This window comes from Vigna unguiculata, chromosome 10, assembly GCF_004118075.2.
Source record: "Vigna unguiculata cultivar IT97K-499-35 chromosome 10, ASM411807v1, whole genome shotgun sequence".
Taxonomy (NCBI): domain Eukaryota; kingdom Viridiplantae; phylum Streptophyta; class Magnoliopsida; order Fabales; family Fabaceae; genus Vigna; species Vigna unguiculata.
The window spans coordinates 33,250,777-33,268,188 of NC_040288.1; the positions used below are offsets into that span (position 1 = coordinate 33,250,777).

A 17,412-nucleotide genomic window follows, 5' to 3' on the forward strand; every position below is an offset into this window, starting at 1 on the left:
TTTAACACTGTATACTTCTAATAAAGTATATTTATTAATTAGACGCTTATAATTTTTATTATTTCAATAGATTTTTTTAATATTATTTTGACTTTAATTCAATAACTTTTTAAGATTGTCATAAACTTTAATTTACAATATATCACAAAATATGGTTTTATTTCCAAAGAAGAAAAAAACTAATAAAATTATAATATTGATACTAGTATATTAAAAACTTAATAATGTAATATAAAAGTAATGATAATTGTTCGTTTATTTTTCTATCCTTTATATTCAAATGTCATACAAAAAATAATTTATTCATGATATATTTTATTTTAAATCTTTTACTTATTTAAAAGTAAACAAATACATTATTTTTATTATGTAATAATAATAACTTTTATATATATAAGAGTTAAACGTATTTCTAGTTTATCTAAATTAATGATCGAGATATAATTTTGAGTCGATATTTTTTTTCTTTATAAAATTTGAAGTCACAGTTTTATAAAAATATTTGGATTTTGGTTTTAGATTTTTATAAAATATTTTTCTTTGATTTGATACATCCAAATTTGGTGTCATCTTATTAATCTTAAAGAACTATTTTGTAACAAATACCAATGTTATATTATAATATTAGTATCTATCACGTAAAGTGATTAGTGATGAATGTATAGTTGATTAATAGCATATAATACTAAGAATTAAAAGTTTTTATTTTCAATTATTTTTAATTATATAGGTTCCAAAGGAATTATGGAAATTAAATTATGTGTTTGGTTTCCAAAATCAATTAAAGATTCAAAAATTCACGTCAAAATGAAAAACATCTAATTGTTGCTTTTGTGTTGAAGAATTGGTTCAGTTGATTAGTGTTTCACATGGACTAAAAACACATTTTATTATAGGATTAAATGTTTTTGGTCCTTCAACTTGTAGTGAATATTACAATTAGTCCATCAATTCTGTAAATGCATAAATTTTGTTCTTTTAACCAAATTTTGTTAAGTTTATTTAACGTTTCAAACACTTTTCGTTATAGTATTTTAGTTTGTTTACACTGTTTGAACACATGTTCACTTCAATATTAGCTGATAAATAAACATTATATATTTGAAACGTTAAATAAGCTTACAAAAATTTGGTTTAAAGAAGTAAATCCACACATTTTCCAAGAAGGATTAATTCTAAGTTTCATTTAAAGTTAAAGGATCAAAAATATATTTAACCCTTTATTATGTAATATAAAAAAACATTATATATTCGTGTTCTCTAATATCTTGTAAACTTAAACAGACAAGGTAGTAATTCCTTAAAAGAGGCAGAAAACAAAAATTAAAGTTTATATTCTATAGGTTAAATATGTTTTTGGTCCCTTAATTTTATTTTGGGAAAAATTGGAATTAGTCTATCTTTGAAACTTTAAACCAATTTAGTCTCTCAACTCTTCGAATGTATGAATTTAATTCTTTTAACTAAATTTCGTTAAGTTTTTCTGAAATTTCAAACACATTTAATGATAATATTTGAGTCGTTTACACTCGATTGACACATTTTTGTTTCAAAATACTATCCTAAACTGCATTTGAAACTTCAAATAAAAATAACAAAATTTGATTAAAATCTAAATCCAAAGTATCTAAAAGTTGAGGGGCTAAATTCTACAAAAGTTTCGAAGAATAACTAGTTCTGATTTTCACTAGAATCAAAATCATATTTAATCCAAAAATTTATATAATCACTTTATTATTTATTAGATCAAATTACATGATTCAAAATATATATTTATTATATTTTCAAGAATACTCATTGTTGCCTCAATTATTTTAACAATCGAGTTAAAAAAATTAAAAAAAGAACATCAATAACCAGAAATTTAAACGCAATATTTTTTTCTCAAAAACAAATATCAGATAAGTAGTCATGACTTCAAACTTTTTTACTTCTTATTTTAATTGCAAGTACAACCTAGTATTAGTAATGATATTAATTGTGGAGATGGTAATAGATTGCAACATCCAATAATATACATTTTTTGAAACATCTTTAACATTTTCTTTTGCACAGAAAATTATGAAAAGTTTAAAAACATACATTTAACCGCATTTTATAATGTGAGTGTTGAATGCTTCATCATATTTCAAAAGTAACAGTGTAATGTCAGAAGAGGCATGCTAGAGAGAAATAGAAGCTAGAAAAATGAACATGCATATGTTGCAGAGTGAGAAACTGACATGGAGAATTTGTTTGTCTTATGGCCAAACCTGTTTTCTGGTTTTCTGGTTTTCTGCATGAATATGATCTGATTCCATTAATTTGGTGGCTATTAATTGAGTATTGATTAAACATGTGCAATGAACATTTTCTTAACCACAGACAAAGACTGTGTGAAGAAGGTACGAATGAGAATAAATATATATCTGCATGTTGGTCTTTAGTACATACACTCGTTAATCAGACATATGGGTATGGACATTATCACACTCACTCTTCATTCTTGCTCCAAATTATTGACCATGAATTATCATTTCATTTTCCTCTTCCTCTTTTCAACCAAATAAAAAACCACTTCTTATACAACACAAAATGTTTCTTTTCTGAATTATTTCAGAGAAAAAAAAAGAGTGACTATTTGCAATATTATTGTCTTTATCAACAACAAACAAGAGGTGCACGTGCAATGGTGAGGGTTGATTACAAGAGACAACCACGTACATGGTTTATATGTCTTGAACAGATTATTTTTGTTTTTCTTAATAGCATTTTTAGTTCTTATATTTATATTAAAAAAATTTATTCAATATGGTACCTATGTTTTTAGAAAGACTTAATATAATCTCTTGTAAGTTAATTGCTTTTTATCTTGTCCTTGACATTGGATAATAAACTTGTAAAGGAGATGATATTTGTTTTCTACCTTTTATTGATGTTAAGTTTTGTGAATAAAATCAACTCCTACATAACTTTTATCTTGTTTAATCCTCTAGTTTATGTTGTTTTTACATTGTTTCATATTTTAGTTGTTTTATGTTTTTTTACTTCTAATCTCTATTATGAGTGTCGGAAATAAAACAATAGGAAGCAATTCTGGTGGAAGAAAACAAGCTAAAGCTCAAGGAAGCATGATTGGACATGAAAGATTGACTTTTACACAAATAATCATGTCGAGGGGCACCGAGATCAAGTCCAGCACTGCAAACATGGAGAAAGGACTGACCTATATGTATATACTGCCTTGGACAACCCTTGGAAGGCAAAAAAACGATCATTAGGCGCCAGGGTCACTCGCTGGGCTCGCTGGTGGCTCGCTGGGCGAAAATGACAGACCAGAATTGCAGTATTCGAGTCGCTGGGCGAAAATGTGACTCACCCAACGAGTTGCATATCCGAGAACGTCGATTTTAGGCCTCGCTGGGCGAGTGTGAAGCCGCTGGGCGAGAATATCGACCCCAATACGCGAATATGGTTATTTAATCATGTTTCTACGAGAGTATTAGGGGATTCCTCATTTTTCATGAATAGAAACACCTTGGGTGCTTGGGAGAGACTCTTGGAGGCTATTAGGGGTGTTGGGAAACTCTCCCTTCTCCTTCTTGGGTTTCCTTCTTCATCCATGGAGGTTTTACCCCTTATAGGTTGGAGAGGATGATGGGCTACGAAATTGAAGGCGGAGATGTGAATGGAAGGCGCAATTGAACCATGAGCAATATTCAAGAACCTTGGGAGAGGGATTGTTTCTACTTTATGGTTCCAATTTCTTCCTTATTTTTCAATTTTGTAAAACCCTATGTTCTCCACCATGGAGAGCAATTTCTATTTGTTGAGATTAGATGTAAAACATTGAATTCTTGTGTAAAATTGTGTTGTTAATTTATATGCTTTTCCAATTCATGTTAGTATTTGATTTCCATGCTTAATGCTTGTTGTGGTTTAATCACCCATGGCTTGTTTGTGGTTCTTGAGGTGTTGGGAAACATCTTTAGAATCTAGATTTGAAATTAAATACCTAATGGATGCTTGTATCTAGAAATAGAACTTTGTTCATTAGTAATCTTAGATTCTTGAAACTAATGCATGATTTCACTTGTTGAGGATTCAAGAAATTGAAACTTGATGAGTAATCATAGGCTCAAAGGTTCTAGGAATAGGATTTGAGTATTCTTGTGAATTGATTTTAACATGAATATGAAATTGAGATAATTTAGAATGCATGAGAATGAAATGGTTGAAGTCTAATCTTGACAAATTGTAAATACACTATGTTAATTTCTTGTTGCACACCAACTGTTTCATAAAATACAAAAAGAGTTTCCATATTGTTTGTGTGAACTTTGTGTCTAATTGAGTCGTGAATTGCGAGAGTTGTCATGTGTTGCAGAAGTCCCTTGTGAGAGAACGATAACATACTTATTACTTGCTATGTGTGACCGGTGCACTTGTCGTGTTGGTTTTTCACTAACAGGAGAGTAACTGCATTAGAAAATTGTGTCATATATGACCAAAATAATGTAATTAACCCAAGACAAAATCACATCACTACTAACATCGCCGTCATAATAGGAAGACATATCTCAATCATGTTGGACTCTCAGATAAAGGTTAGTACGATTGATAAAAGGATTAACGAATAAGCTGAATTAACAAAATTCTAAATGGTTTAAGAAAAGTGTCAACTTAGATCACGATCTAGCATGAAACTATTATAAATAATAATGTTCACGAAATAATTATTACATATTTATTTTACACACATATCTAATTTGAGTATCTAAGTATTCTTGCAAGTATCCTAACTCTTTGGGTATTGGAAAGATCTTTCCAAGACACATCTTAGAGATAAAACTGTTTTTTAAAATATCAGTTGTAGACATATATTTCTACCCTACAAGAACAAAAATGTTAGATTATTATCTTCTAAACAATATAATAAAAAATATCACATTGAATCTCTTTTAAAATTACATAGAAATCACATTGAATAAAAAAAATTGATTTATTGACAAAGTAAATTATTATCTTTTAATTGTACAATCTAAAATACACAATCTATTCTTTTTAATTATGTATTCTGAAATATAAAAGATTATATTTCAAATTATATATTTCAGAATATAAAATAAAAAGATACATTTTAAATTGTTCAATAAAAATGTAAAATTTATATTATAAATTGCACACAATTTGAACTAAGAAAATTGTGGGATTGCAAGAAGAAATTTATGAAAATGCAAGAAGAAGAAAATGTAGGAAACAAAATATGAGGTAAAAAAAGTAGTGAAATGGCAGGTAGAGATAATAGAGTCAACCTTAACGAATTAGAGATAAAAAAATGCCAATACACTCACATTTTACACTAACGCATCCTTTTCTCCAAGGGGAAGGGGAGTGTAAATAGTAGCGGACGAACTAATAAAGCCCAATAAAGGCGAAAACCAGATATAGGGCCCAACTTTGCTTGTTGCACAGTGGCTTCGTTCACCGAAGGGAAATAAGCGCATCTACGGAAAAAAACTGAAAACACGGCGCCATGGAAGCAGCAGCGGTAGCAACCTCTTCTCTGAAGAAGCTGAAGCGGAAACGCACTGTGGCAAGAAGCGATCCTGAACTCGAGCGTCTGAACTCGCTTCCGTGGAACTCTTCTCTTCCTCAGAACGACGACGATGGCGCTTTCTCCTTGTTCATTGGCACCAACGAACTCGAAGGAGGTTTGCTCTCATAAACAAAATTTTGTTTTTTTTTTACTTTTTTTTATTTAATGTGTGGATTTTATTAACTAAACTTGAGATTTAAGCATTTGTATTCTTGCTGATTCAGCGGAATGTTTAGTTTGTTTGCATTGGCGTCCTTGTAAGAACAGTGTTTGTTGTAGGTTTGCCATTTTCTGCTTATTTTATTTTGTTCGTGTTTTTGCGTTCCGCAGGGTTTCTTTCGCTCGAGGAGATTGATGAGGCGGAGTATGGTTTGGATATTCCTGAACCTGAAGATGGCAAGAGGAAGACGAAGAAGAAAAAATCTATACAGAATGAAGATGTGAAGAAACAGCAGCAAGATGGAGTTGATGGTGCTAGTAGTGACGAGGTCGAAGCTGAGTTGGACGAGAGTGTGAAGGCTAAAGAGAAGAAAAAGAAGAAGAAGAAGAAGACGAAAAAGAAGGATGCTACGGATGGCCAGAAAGTTGAGCAGCCAGATGCTGGTAATTTCTTCTTTAGTTTCAAATTAATCAATTAATTTGAAATTCTATGTATATATGTGTGTGTACGTGAATGTGTTAGAATGGTTGAATGTGAGTTTGTTGATTACTGAAATGGGAGTTTCTTGTGCAATGTTATAAATTGAAGACAAGAAAGATGCATTTTGCTAATGGTTATATCTGCTTCTAGGTTTAGATGCTAATGTGGAAGATGGTAACGGTGAAGAGGACAGTGATGAAACTGAATTTTATGCATGGAATGAGTTGAGGCTTCACCCTCTCCTAATGAAAGCAATTTACAAGCTTGGCTTCAAGGAACCAACACCAATACAGAAGGCTTGCATTCCAGCTGCTGCTCATCAAGGGAAGGTTGTTTGAAGCTATTCTTCAGGGTGCTGTTTTGGTTTATATCCAATAAAATTTAATAAAATTATTCTGTGTGCATTTGATAGGACGTTGTTGGGGCTGCAGAGACAGGATCTGGTAAAACACTGGCGTTTGGTTTGCCCATTTTGCAACGCATTTTGGAGGAGAGAGAAAAGGATGCAAACATGGTTGAAGAACCTGGAAAGTATTCTCCTAAAGGAGTTTTGAGGGCTCTTATTATTGCTCCAACTAGAGAACTTGCAGTTCAGGTACTTGCAAGGCTTTTCTCAATTTTTCATAGTTGTCAAAAAAATACTTGATTGTTGCAGTGAGGTTTATATATTTGTTTTATACAATTAAGGTGAGAAGTGAGAGCTTTTATGTTGGGTTTGTAGTTTGTAGTAGTTACAAACTTATTAATAGTCTGATATGGTTTAACTTAGCATTTTCTATGTCCGTTAGAAGGAGTAACTCAGATGGGATTTACTTATAGCAATCCTTACGATAAACTTTTATTAGGGTTGGTGGGTCATAGTTATCTAATGGAACATAACAAAATGGAACCTCCTGGTCGCTGGCAACTGTATTGCGTAATCTGGAATTTGGATTCATTAAAAAAATACTGAGTTAGACGTTAAGAACACTTGCAGTAACTGGTGTGAGATTTCTTGGTTATATTAAAATATGGGTCATACAAAAATTCTGGTATCTTGGATTTCAAATGTTTGAAAGCTGAATTAAGTGCCACCGATAAAAAGATAAGGAAATATAGTAACCAAACTAAGTTACAATGTATTGATGTGTTTGCTATGTTCACAAAAACCCAAGTTACTTAGAATATGTTCACTAATCCCAATTAAACAGGGAAAAAAATCATGATAAGATGAGGAGATATGGTGTACCGATCCTTTAACAATGACTTTCTCATTTTTAATTGCCTTTTCAGGTCACGGATCATCTGAAAGCTGTTGCTAAGTATATTAATGTTCGGGTGACCCCTATAGTTGGGGGGATTTTAGCAGAAAAGCAGGAGAGACTTTTAAAAGCAAAGCCTGAGATTGTTGTTGGAACTCCAGGGAGGTTATGGGAACTTATGTCAGCTGGAGAAAAACATCTAGTTGAGGTAACTGCCAATGCCATGCATTGAGAAGTTTGAGTATCACTGTATGCGAATCAATAACTTTTTCGATGAATAATAATGCCTTGTATACTTGACTAGCGGAAAAGTACTTTAGAAAACTATAAGATACTTATCTGAACGATTAAATAGAAAAATAATGAAATCAGAAGAATACAAAGAGCCCCTAAGTAATAGGCTCTTGCACAATTTTTTATCCTTACAAGCCATGATTAAGCATGCCAGTATGTATGACCTAGATCATTCCAAGAGTAATATGTTGCTCATTCATAGCTAAAAATTGTACTGTTTAATGACAACTTTTGCATGCTGGTTGTTGTTTGATATCATTTTTACAGATGCCTGTTTCATTATTGATACATGACTGCTGCAGGATTGATGCAAGCTGATAAAAGAAATGCATTTATGTACTTCATATTGTATTGATTGAAAGTCATTTGTGATGTCGGCCATGTTTATTTGCAGTTACATTCACTCTCTTTCTTTGTGCTTGATGAGGCTGATCGGATGGTACAAAGTGGTCATTTTAAGGAGTTGCAGTCTATAATTGATATGCTTCCCATGTCCAACATCTCCACTGAAGATAATTCTCAAAATGTACAAAAAGGTTGTGTTACAGTTTCTAGTTACCAAAGAAAGAAAAGACAAACACTTGTTTTTTCAGCGACTGTTGCACTGTCTTCTGATTTTCGCAAGAAGCTAAAACGTGGCTCAAGTCAAAAAAAGCAATCATCAACAGATGGATTGAATTCAATCGAAACTCTTTCTGAGCGTGCAGGAATGAGATCCAATGCTGCAATTATTGATCTTACTAATCCATCTATATTAGCAGCTAAGCTTGAGGAGTCATTTATTGAGTATGTAAACTCATATCTAAATTCTAGAACTAGAACTTGAGTGTTTTAGAATACATATTATTTTAGTGACATAACAAAATTATTTTTTATTGAATTTGCTATTTTTTTTATCAGCCTGAACTCGCTATTGAATTTGGTGCTGTTTTTCTTTTAAGCCTACTGTTGTGTTGGATTACATAACCTGTTGGGCCACATGCTAATTTTTCCTCCTTGTGCAAATAAAGTTTTACTTTATCATTGAGCATTTCTGCTAAATTCCAAAGTCTCTTGTTGAGCATTTTTGCTAAACCTTATTATTGATGACAAAGTCAAAAAGTAAAGTTTGCTATGACATGAAATATCGGTTTTGTTTGATGATCAACATTAATTGTTTTTTACAGATGCAAAGAAGAAGATAAAGATGCATATTTGTATTATATTTTGACTGTCCATGGACAAGGTCGCACCATAGTTTTCTGCACGTCAATTGCAGCCTTACGTCATATTTCTTCCATATTACGCATTCTTGGAATCAATGTTTGGACTCTTCATGCTCAAATGCAGCAACGAGCACGATTGAAGGTTTGTGTCCCATTAAGTGTAACATTAAACCATTCTCATCATCCAAATAGTTAAAAGTTTATGGGATAGTTGGTTCATAATACAGTATTGGAGCTTATCTGGTCCTGAAATGGGGTCATTTGCAGATTCTGATTTTTTCTAAAATCATGTCATACATGTCCAAATTCCAGGAATGAGAGGTGTGTTGAGATTAACCACATTGATTTAGAATGCAATCAAAATATATGTTATAAGATTTGATGATCTTCTCCACATTGGTTTGGCATACAGCCAAAATACTCCTTGAAAAACTTGAGCATTCCTACCTCCTAGAGCTAGCTTTTGGTCTTGAGTTAGTCTTGGTTAGTTTCTGAAATGGTATTAGAACCTTTGTGGTTGTCTAGAAGTTATTGTTCTTCATTCTTCTAACAACAAAAGCTCTACATCAAGGATACCTCATGCTCAAGGTGGTCTTGCGTTAGGGCACATGATAGAATTATAATATACAACTATTTGTGTCTTAACCTAATAGTTCAAGCTTGGTTGGTTCTTAATACGATTCCAGTCTTAATGTTTGAGCACCCAGTGTCTAGGCTTGGGTAAGAGGGCTGTGTTTAGATTTCCCACATTGAGTTGGAATGTAACATTTCTCTTTTTAAACCTTATGCAACCCTCCTCACATTGCATGGGAATATGGCCAGAATATTCCTTGTAGGATTGGGCTATCTTCTCCCTTATCCTTTGCCATTCTACCCCAGTTCTATGCTTCAAGGTCTTCTAGATAGTATAGGTCAGCTTTAAGTCATCAGGTAGCATTCTATTTCTCGATAGAAGGAAAAGTTATTTTTTATCATTCGATGAATGTTGCATCTGCCATAGAGTTGTGCTCTTGAATTCTTAGCACCATACATAATCTTTGAGTCATCGAGTACAATTCTGTTTCTCAATAGAATGCAATGTTCTATTTTATCATTGGTTGAAAGTTGTATCTGCAATAAAGGTGTACTTTTTCAACTTTTTGCCCCATACTTACCGTTAAAAGAATAGAACAGATGTCAAACCATTTGCGAATCATTATACTCATCAGAAGTTGAAGCTTCCTTCAATAAAAACCATTTGCACATCCGTAAAGAGGTCAGAAACACATCTAGTCTCCTTTAAAGTTGAGAAGCAGCAAAGTATCTTCAAATATGGGTGTATATTCAGCTCCAACTAAATGTACCGAAGGACTGCACACTATTCTCAGTGTCACATAGTTTGGCCTCCTTGATAGCAAGGTTTTTAGAACCATTGAAAGCCCTTCTAAATTAGGACATGACATGCCCAAGGGCTGATAAAACCTCAATATTATTCTGTAGAATATATAAAAATGTCTTATAATATGTTAGATTATTCACTAGGGTTAGTTCTATTTCCCCCTTTTTTTTAGGATTGGTTAATGTGTTTCCTTATCAAGATTTGTTTGCATAATTAATTTATATTACAATTTAACTAAGAAGCATAAACAAGGATTTGTGTTCTGGATTTTATTAGTGTATAGGAAAAACTAATGTACCCCTCACCTAGAAGGGCTCCTCACTATGTTGAAGGGTCATTGTATGCAGCGGTACTCTTGCATACGCAAATGGGATGTCTGGATTCAAATCCATGATCAACCGGTTGCCAAAGCACAACTTTGCAACTTACCTGGGGTCACCTATGATTTTATTTGCATTTATTGTATTGAAATACATCTAGGTTAAAATCAGTTTAGTGTTTTATTTTCATTCCTTCTCTCTTCTTCCTCTATTCCCAAAACCCCTTTAATGTCAATTATTTCATAAGCCATCTTAAACAAGGGTTACAAATTTCAATAGATTCTGAAGTAGAACAACACATAACAAACATCAATATAATGATCAATATGAGGCCTCTTGCTGAAGGTCGTTTGTGTTTATCCTATTCCTCTTAAACATCATTGCACAGGAAAAAAGGTAAGAGCAAGAGTCACGGATATTGGGTACCTATTTGGCTTATGAATGACAGACTGTTCAATATTTTCTGGGGTTGTAGGTCCATTAAATGTGATGGTTTTTATCTACGAAGAATCTGCTCTTGATACCATAAGAGAAGAGCATGAAGAATTATTTATAGTGTATTATAAAAATTATTTAGGAATCCCAAAAATACTGAAGTGTAATAAAAATAGAATATCCGACTGCAATTGTTCCAATTAATTGCATGATGTGATTCTCCTTAAAGCGAGGTTTCTGATAAAAAGACTTGGCTTCAGAGCTTTGTATGTTCATATGATTTTCAAAGAAATCTTTGATAGTGATTAATGAAAGAAAATAAACTATAAGATCCTGAGTTCAAACTCTTGTTTTGAGGATTTAATCAACTAATGCTCTTCGACTTATTTTCCTATTTGTTTTTTCTGCAAATAAAGTGAACCTAGTTATTCGTATCTTGAGTGTGTATTATCCATCCATATGTGTATTGTGTGGATCTAATTTGTCTCTCCTTTCATGGGGCATGACACTCAGATGCTTGAAATTGTGATTACATTAATTATCTTATTACTGAGTAATTTATCCATTTAATTGAATATTGCGTTTTATTTCCCTCACCATTTTGTTGTTGTCTGCATGCTGGTTTAATGTAGGCCATTGATCGCTTTCGGGAAAATGAAAATGGCATACTTGTTGCTACAGATGTTGCTGCCAGGGGTCTTGATATTCCTGGTGTTAGAACTGTTGTCCACTATCAGCTTCCACATTCAGCAGAGGTATGCAATACTTTGTTTCTTTGATTCTTATATTTATATATGTGATATCTCAAACTTGTTTCTTATTTTTAGGTTTATGTTCATAGAAGTGGAAGAACAGCCAGGGCCTCCGCTGAAGGTTGTAGCATTGCTTTAATATCACCAAGAGATACGTCCAAGTTTGCTTCACTGTGCAAATCATTTTCTAAGGTGCCTTTTGGTTTAATTCAAGCATCTATAGTAGAGACATTAAACAGTTCATGAAATTAGATAAGATATGTTTTTGAAGAAAATGAAATAAATTTAAATATTCTTTATGTGAAATAAGTCAGTAATTCATGCTGTTTCATGGTCTTGGTCATATATGTACAGGATAACTTTCAGCGGTTTCCTTTAGAGAACTCTTACATGCCAGAGGTCCTAAAAAGACTGTCTCTTGCACGACAAATAGACAAGATAACAAGGAAGGATTCCCAGGTATAGTGATTCACACCTAAATTCATGCTGATTAGTGTTCAGACTTTATTCATGCAACTCCTGTTAGTTACTTGAACAAATTAAGTTACCTTTGAATTTTTCGTTTTTGTATGAATTCAATTACCCTCCGGCATATTTTCTTATATTTGAATTTTTCGTTTTTGTATGATTGAAATTGATTTTGAATTCAATTACCCTCCGGCATATTTTCTTATATGTCATTACTTTTCCAGGTTAAACAGTTAACTTTATGTTTTTCTTTGTTACCTCTTTTTTTACATTCCCTCTATATTGAATCTATGATGAGTATAGTTGTAGATTTATCAGGTTATATCCTTGTCTATTTTTCATGTTAGGAATTTTATCCTTTTCTATCTTTATTTTTCTTATTGTAGGTAAAGGCGGAGAAAAGCTGGTTTGATCGGAATGCTAGTGCAGTTGAATTAGTTACTGAAAATTATGACAGTGAAGAGGAGCAAGTGAACAAACATAAGCAAATGAAAGCTAGTTCTAGACAATTGAAAAAATTGCAGGAGGTTTGAAATTCACCTGAAAAATTGAAATTATGTATACTTGTTATCCCCACGAGTTCCAAATTATTTAATGCTTTATAAATCCCACAAATTGCAGGAGCTCAATATGCTGATTTCTCGCCCATTACAATCAAAATCATTTTCACATCGGTATTTAGCAGGGGTATTATTCTTATTTTGTTTTTATTTCATTATGCACTTGCTTTTTTATATTATTTAGAAGTAGCACAGTGATTGACTGGCTGGTGCAACGGGAAGGCAGGAGGAGGTAGTGAGCATAAGGATATTGATTTTAAAATTTTATAATGCATTGCAGATATCTATCTATCTATCTATATATATATATATATATATATATATATATATATATATATATATATATATATATATATATATATATATATATATATATATATATATATATATATATACTATTGATCTTATGTTTTAGTTCAACTTCTAGTAATATGGGTGAAGTTGCAAATTGTTGGAAGATGCAATTTACCAAGGACTTAAAAAAAAACTTCTACCATGCTACTAGGATGTGGCCCTGGCCCATATAAGTTCCAGTGTCTTAAAAAATCATAATTATATTCTAAGTACCAGTCCACTTGTTACCTTATCTGTACACAACTTGTATAGGTTTAATACTTCTTTATAATGAAAAAGGATTGTTGGGACTTTAAAATCGGATAATGCCTAAGGTTGGCATGTTCACTGATGTCATATATCCTTAATATTTTAAAATTGTTTAGACATTATTTTGAACATGTTTTTCCATAGTTTCTTTTTCTTTCAACTTTTACCTTGAAGGATTTAGGTTAAGACTCTAATGTATTACTCTCTTCCCAGTCTGGTGTCACACCCCTCATGCAGGAGCAATTGCAACAGTTAGCAAGGCAAAAACTAAGTGATCACCAAGGTTCTACTCTAGGCAAAAAGGGAAAATTGGTTGTGATTGGTCAAGATTGCATGGATGCACTTCAAGCTCTTCGAAGTGCTGGCGAAGAGGTATACTAATATTTTAACATTTTTCATACACTAGCAATTTGCATTGAGCTATGTTGTGGATGTTGAAATTCTGACAACAAATGAGATTTGCTTGCCTGATGTCTAAGCTCAGGATTCATTTGGCTATCTTTTCATACTCTTGGATATGAGAAATGCTCTTCTAAAGTGGTTAATTCTAGGAAGCATGGTAGATGTACACAGAATTTGATTTGACTTGATCATGTATTTACACCCAAATCATTAAAATAGTTTGACTTTGGTAACAACTATCCAATGAACCCACCCCTATAACGTTGTAGCGTATAGTTTGATGATAGTGCATAGCAGTTCTATATTGCTAGTTAATCCAAATTTAACTCGTTATTTGTAAGAGTGGACTCTAGCTTCTTGGGTCAGAAACGTATGGAATTTATTTATAGTAGTATAATGTTCAGCTTACATTAAGATTGAGCTAATATTTTTGTTCGTTTTGTTTATCCTTTTGCCCCTTGTTAATATATGGAAATTTGTAACTGCTTAAAGTTGTGTGTATAGTAAAATTATTAGTACTAAGTATTTTCCTTAGGTATTATTTATGTTTAAGTACCACTTCCTAAGTGGAACAACTATCTACAGACGTTTATGTTTGGTATGAAGGAAGCTCAAATCATAAAAATGCAATTTTGAAAGATTACATCTTTTTGGAATTTTTCATTTAGGAATTTAAACGAACATTAAGAAGGCGTTAATAAAGATAAAAACAATAGGGTCCTATTTCACTTGATTAGTTGATTATGATCCGAGACTTCATAATAGATAAATTACTATTTGAATTACCCTATGTTATGAACAACTTCCTTTGGTGAAACTACCTGTGAAGTCCAAAACATAGCCAAAACAAGGGAAAATGTATATAGAATAATTCAATCAAGGTTAAAACATTATCAATAACCAAATAACTTCATTCCCCTCGTAAAGAGGACTTAAACTAAATATGAATACTAGAAACCTTGTGAAGATGAAAGTGATGATGAGCGATTCTTCTCCTTCCTGCTTCACACTCAAGGTAGTGCAAAACTAGAGTTTCTAAAATGTGTTTTCTAATATTCGATGCTGCAAAAACCATAGGGAGACTAATTACTCCTTTCTTTTTCTTTTTTTTTTTTAATTTCCTGCTCTTTAACAATAGTGATTTGGAGGTCACTGTCTTGGCACGCATTTGGATGCTGACACTAGATATTACTTGGTCACAAAACAAATTTTGCATCCGTGTTGTCTGTGTCATGGCATTCCGATTTGGTTGCCAAGTGCAAATAGGCGAAGAGTAATCCGTACTTGGCATAAACAGTAACTTGATTGAAATTTAAAGGCACTGGAAAATTAAAGGCATCACACCAGCTTGTAACTGACAAAAACATGGACTAGAGCTAATTACTAAGCCCTAAAACAAATCTTCAAATCACACTATCATATGACTTGATTGAAATTTTACTCATCACCCTTTTTCCTCGCAGGTGCGAATGGATATCAAGGATTTTGCCGGAAAACAGAGAAATGTGGAGAATTTAAAAAGGAAGCGAAAAGAGGAGAAAAAACGTGAGTTTTAATCTTAAATGTCTTTTCCTTACTAAATTAGTTATTAATTTCCCTGATTAACGTTTATGCTTCACGTTAGTGAAAACACTAAAAATTCTGGCATTGTTGTTCCAGGTTTGCGTGATCAGCGTAGAAAGCAAAAGAAAAAGCTAAAATACGGGGATGAATAGAATTGTATACATAACTGAGCCATTAGGTAAAATTTTGCTCCAACCAAAATTTTCATAAGTTGTTGAATATATTTAGTACAATATCCTGCATCGCGTAGTGGATGTGATCATGTGATTGAGTTTATATTATTTCAATGGAAACCCATTTTCGCTCTGACTAGATTGCTGGCACAGACTCTTGGGACCTTCGGGGGGTTAGCATAGCTCGGAATTTGGCCTAATGTTTTTACTCTTCTTTAAGCAAATGCTGAATATTTTGAACAACAAATCTAGGTAGGTAATTTTGGCTAGGGAGAAAGACTAGCAAAGGGGCATATTTAGCTTCTCTTTCCTTGCCAATCAAATATACAATTATGTCATGTTCACATCTATTCAGTTGAAGTTTTAAATGTACATTGGTATCACAACATGATAAATCTAATAATTTGGTTTGAGATTTTATCTTGTTAAATTCTTTGGCATTTCAAACAAATATCATAGGGATAACACGAGTATGTTGTGTAGGTTTTAAGTTTGATACTTTTGTTAGATTTTGCTTTGGCTTCTTGAATTCTATAGTTGAGGAGATTTTTTTTATCTTTTGATTAAGACCTAAAAGAAGTATAATGATAACCTCTTTCAAAATTATTATTTATCCATTTTGTTACGCCAGTTGAACATGTGGGGGAATTTGTTCGAATGCTAGTTGCACATACATTATCTCTATAGTTGTTCCTTCATCACTTGGAAGCAATAGAGTCTATATTTCTCGACATGAACATACTATAGGCTTTGGGACATGCATAACAACCCACACATATCAAACCTAAATAAAAAACCAAAAATGCATGCAAATTCAGATTGGCCAATCCATATGCATTACAAGATCTGGAAGTGTATACTGGATTACTCAATCCAGTATATAAATTTACATGCTGGATTGGATAATTGGTATACACTCGCGGACTCGGGAGTACATTTCGGATTGGTTAATCCAAAAATAGTTTTGTGAAGATGAAATTGGTGATGGATGAGAAAAAAATGAAAGAAATTTAAAATTTTTAATATATTTTTATTCGGGGTAAGATGGGTTAAAATATTATATGGAGGTGCAGGAAGAAAAAAGGGTTCAGGAAGAAGTGCTCTTCTTGAAATAAGTGATTTCTCCCATGGCCTTTTAATTTCTCTATTGCCCGATGATCTATTTTAGGTTCAAGTAGGTTGAAAAAGGGAACATGGCGAACACTTTCATCCTGAAAATGTAGTCTATTATAAGGTAAAGGCATCTTTAGAGCCTTGAAGAGACTACCTTGGCAGCTCTTATCAGAAAGGGTAGCATTAAAAACCCCTATAAAGCTGAAATTATAGCATTACCAACCCTCAAATCATTCCCCTAGAGGATTCCCAATTACTTCTTCCATTCAATCCTCCAGGGCACCAATTGAGAAGAAAAACATTCTCATACTGCCTGTACTTGTATTATAAGTTTATATATCTGTTTTGCTCATATTATAAACCATAATTGTATTTTGGAAAGTTGTCCTACGAAGATTAACCTATATTGTTCTTTTAGACAAAAGGGTTTTACTTGTTCGCATTAAAAAATGTTGTATTTAATAAACCCTTCTTTGTATTAGCACGAATTGAGTTGCCTTTGATGATTTAGGGTAAAAGTTGAAGGACAAAATAAATAAATGATGATGAGGTGGGATCAGTGGACGAATTTCAGGATTTTGGTTGAATGGAGGATACGGAAATACTTTCTTTAAAACCAATTCATGTTAGACATATATGACTAAGAGCATATAATGGTTATAACAATGGTGCGTTTTTTCCTGATTC

General features: G+C 32.5%; 1 protein-coding gene across 5 annotated transcripts; it reads left to right on the forward strand.

Moving 5' to 3' along the window:
* The first annotated feature begins 5,443 nt into the window (after nt 1-5,443).
* LOC114167291 (DEAD-box ATP-dependent RNA helicase 13) lies at nt 5,444-17,412 on the forward strand. 5 transcript variants are annotated; one of them, XM_028052339.1, is made up of 16 exons: nt 5,444-5,693; nt 5,909-6,181; nt 6,369-6,547; nt 6,631-6,813; nt 7,491-7,667; nt 8,148-8,539; nt 8,920-9,100; nt 11,724-11,846; nt 11,919-12,035; nt 12,198-12,302; nt 12,698-12,838; nt 12,933-12,998; nt 13,688-13,846; nt 15,340-15,421; nt 15,536-15,617; nt 17,237-17,412. In XM_028052339.1, the coding sequence occupies exons 1-15, from the start codon at nt 5,516-5,518 to the stop codon at nt 15,589-15,591; spliced, it is 2,412 nt and encodes an 803-aa protein (XP_027908140.1). In that variant the 5' UTR covers nt 5,444-5,515; the 3' UTR covers nt 15,592-15,617; nt 17,237-17,412. The 5 variants fall into 5 exon arrangements, with proteins under 5 accessions (XP_027908140.1, XP_027908141.1, XP_027908142.1 ...); XM_028052340.1 differs by lacking the exon at nt 17,237-17,412 and adding an exon at nt 16,781-16,799; XM_028052341.1 differs by lacking the exon at nt 17,237-17,412 and adding an exon at nt 15,753-15,953.

What these genes read in the sequence shown, in the direction of transcription:
- LOC114167291 (XM_028052339.1), top strand. Translation starts at nt 5,516, where the DNA reads ATGGAAGCAGCAGCGGTAGCAACCTCTTCTCTGAAGAAGCTGAAGCGG. An exon ending in CTGCTGCTCATCAAGGGAAG is followed by an intron (nt 6,548 to 6,630) that starts GTTGTTTGAAGC and finishes TGCATTTGATAG; the next exon opens with GACGTTGTTGGGGCTGCAGA. An exon ending in GCGAAAAGAGGAGAAAAAAC is followed by an intron (nt 15,422 to 15,535) that starts GTGAGTTTTAAT and finishes TTGTTGTTCCAG; the next exon opens with GTTTGCGTGATCAGCGTAGA.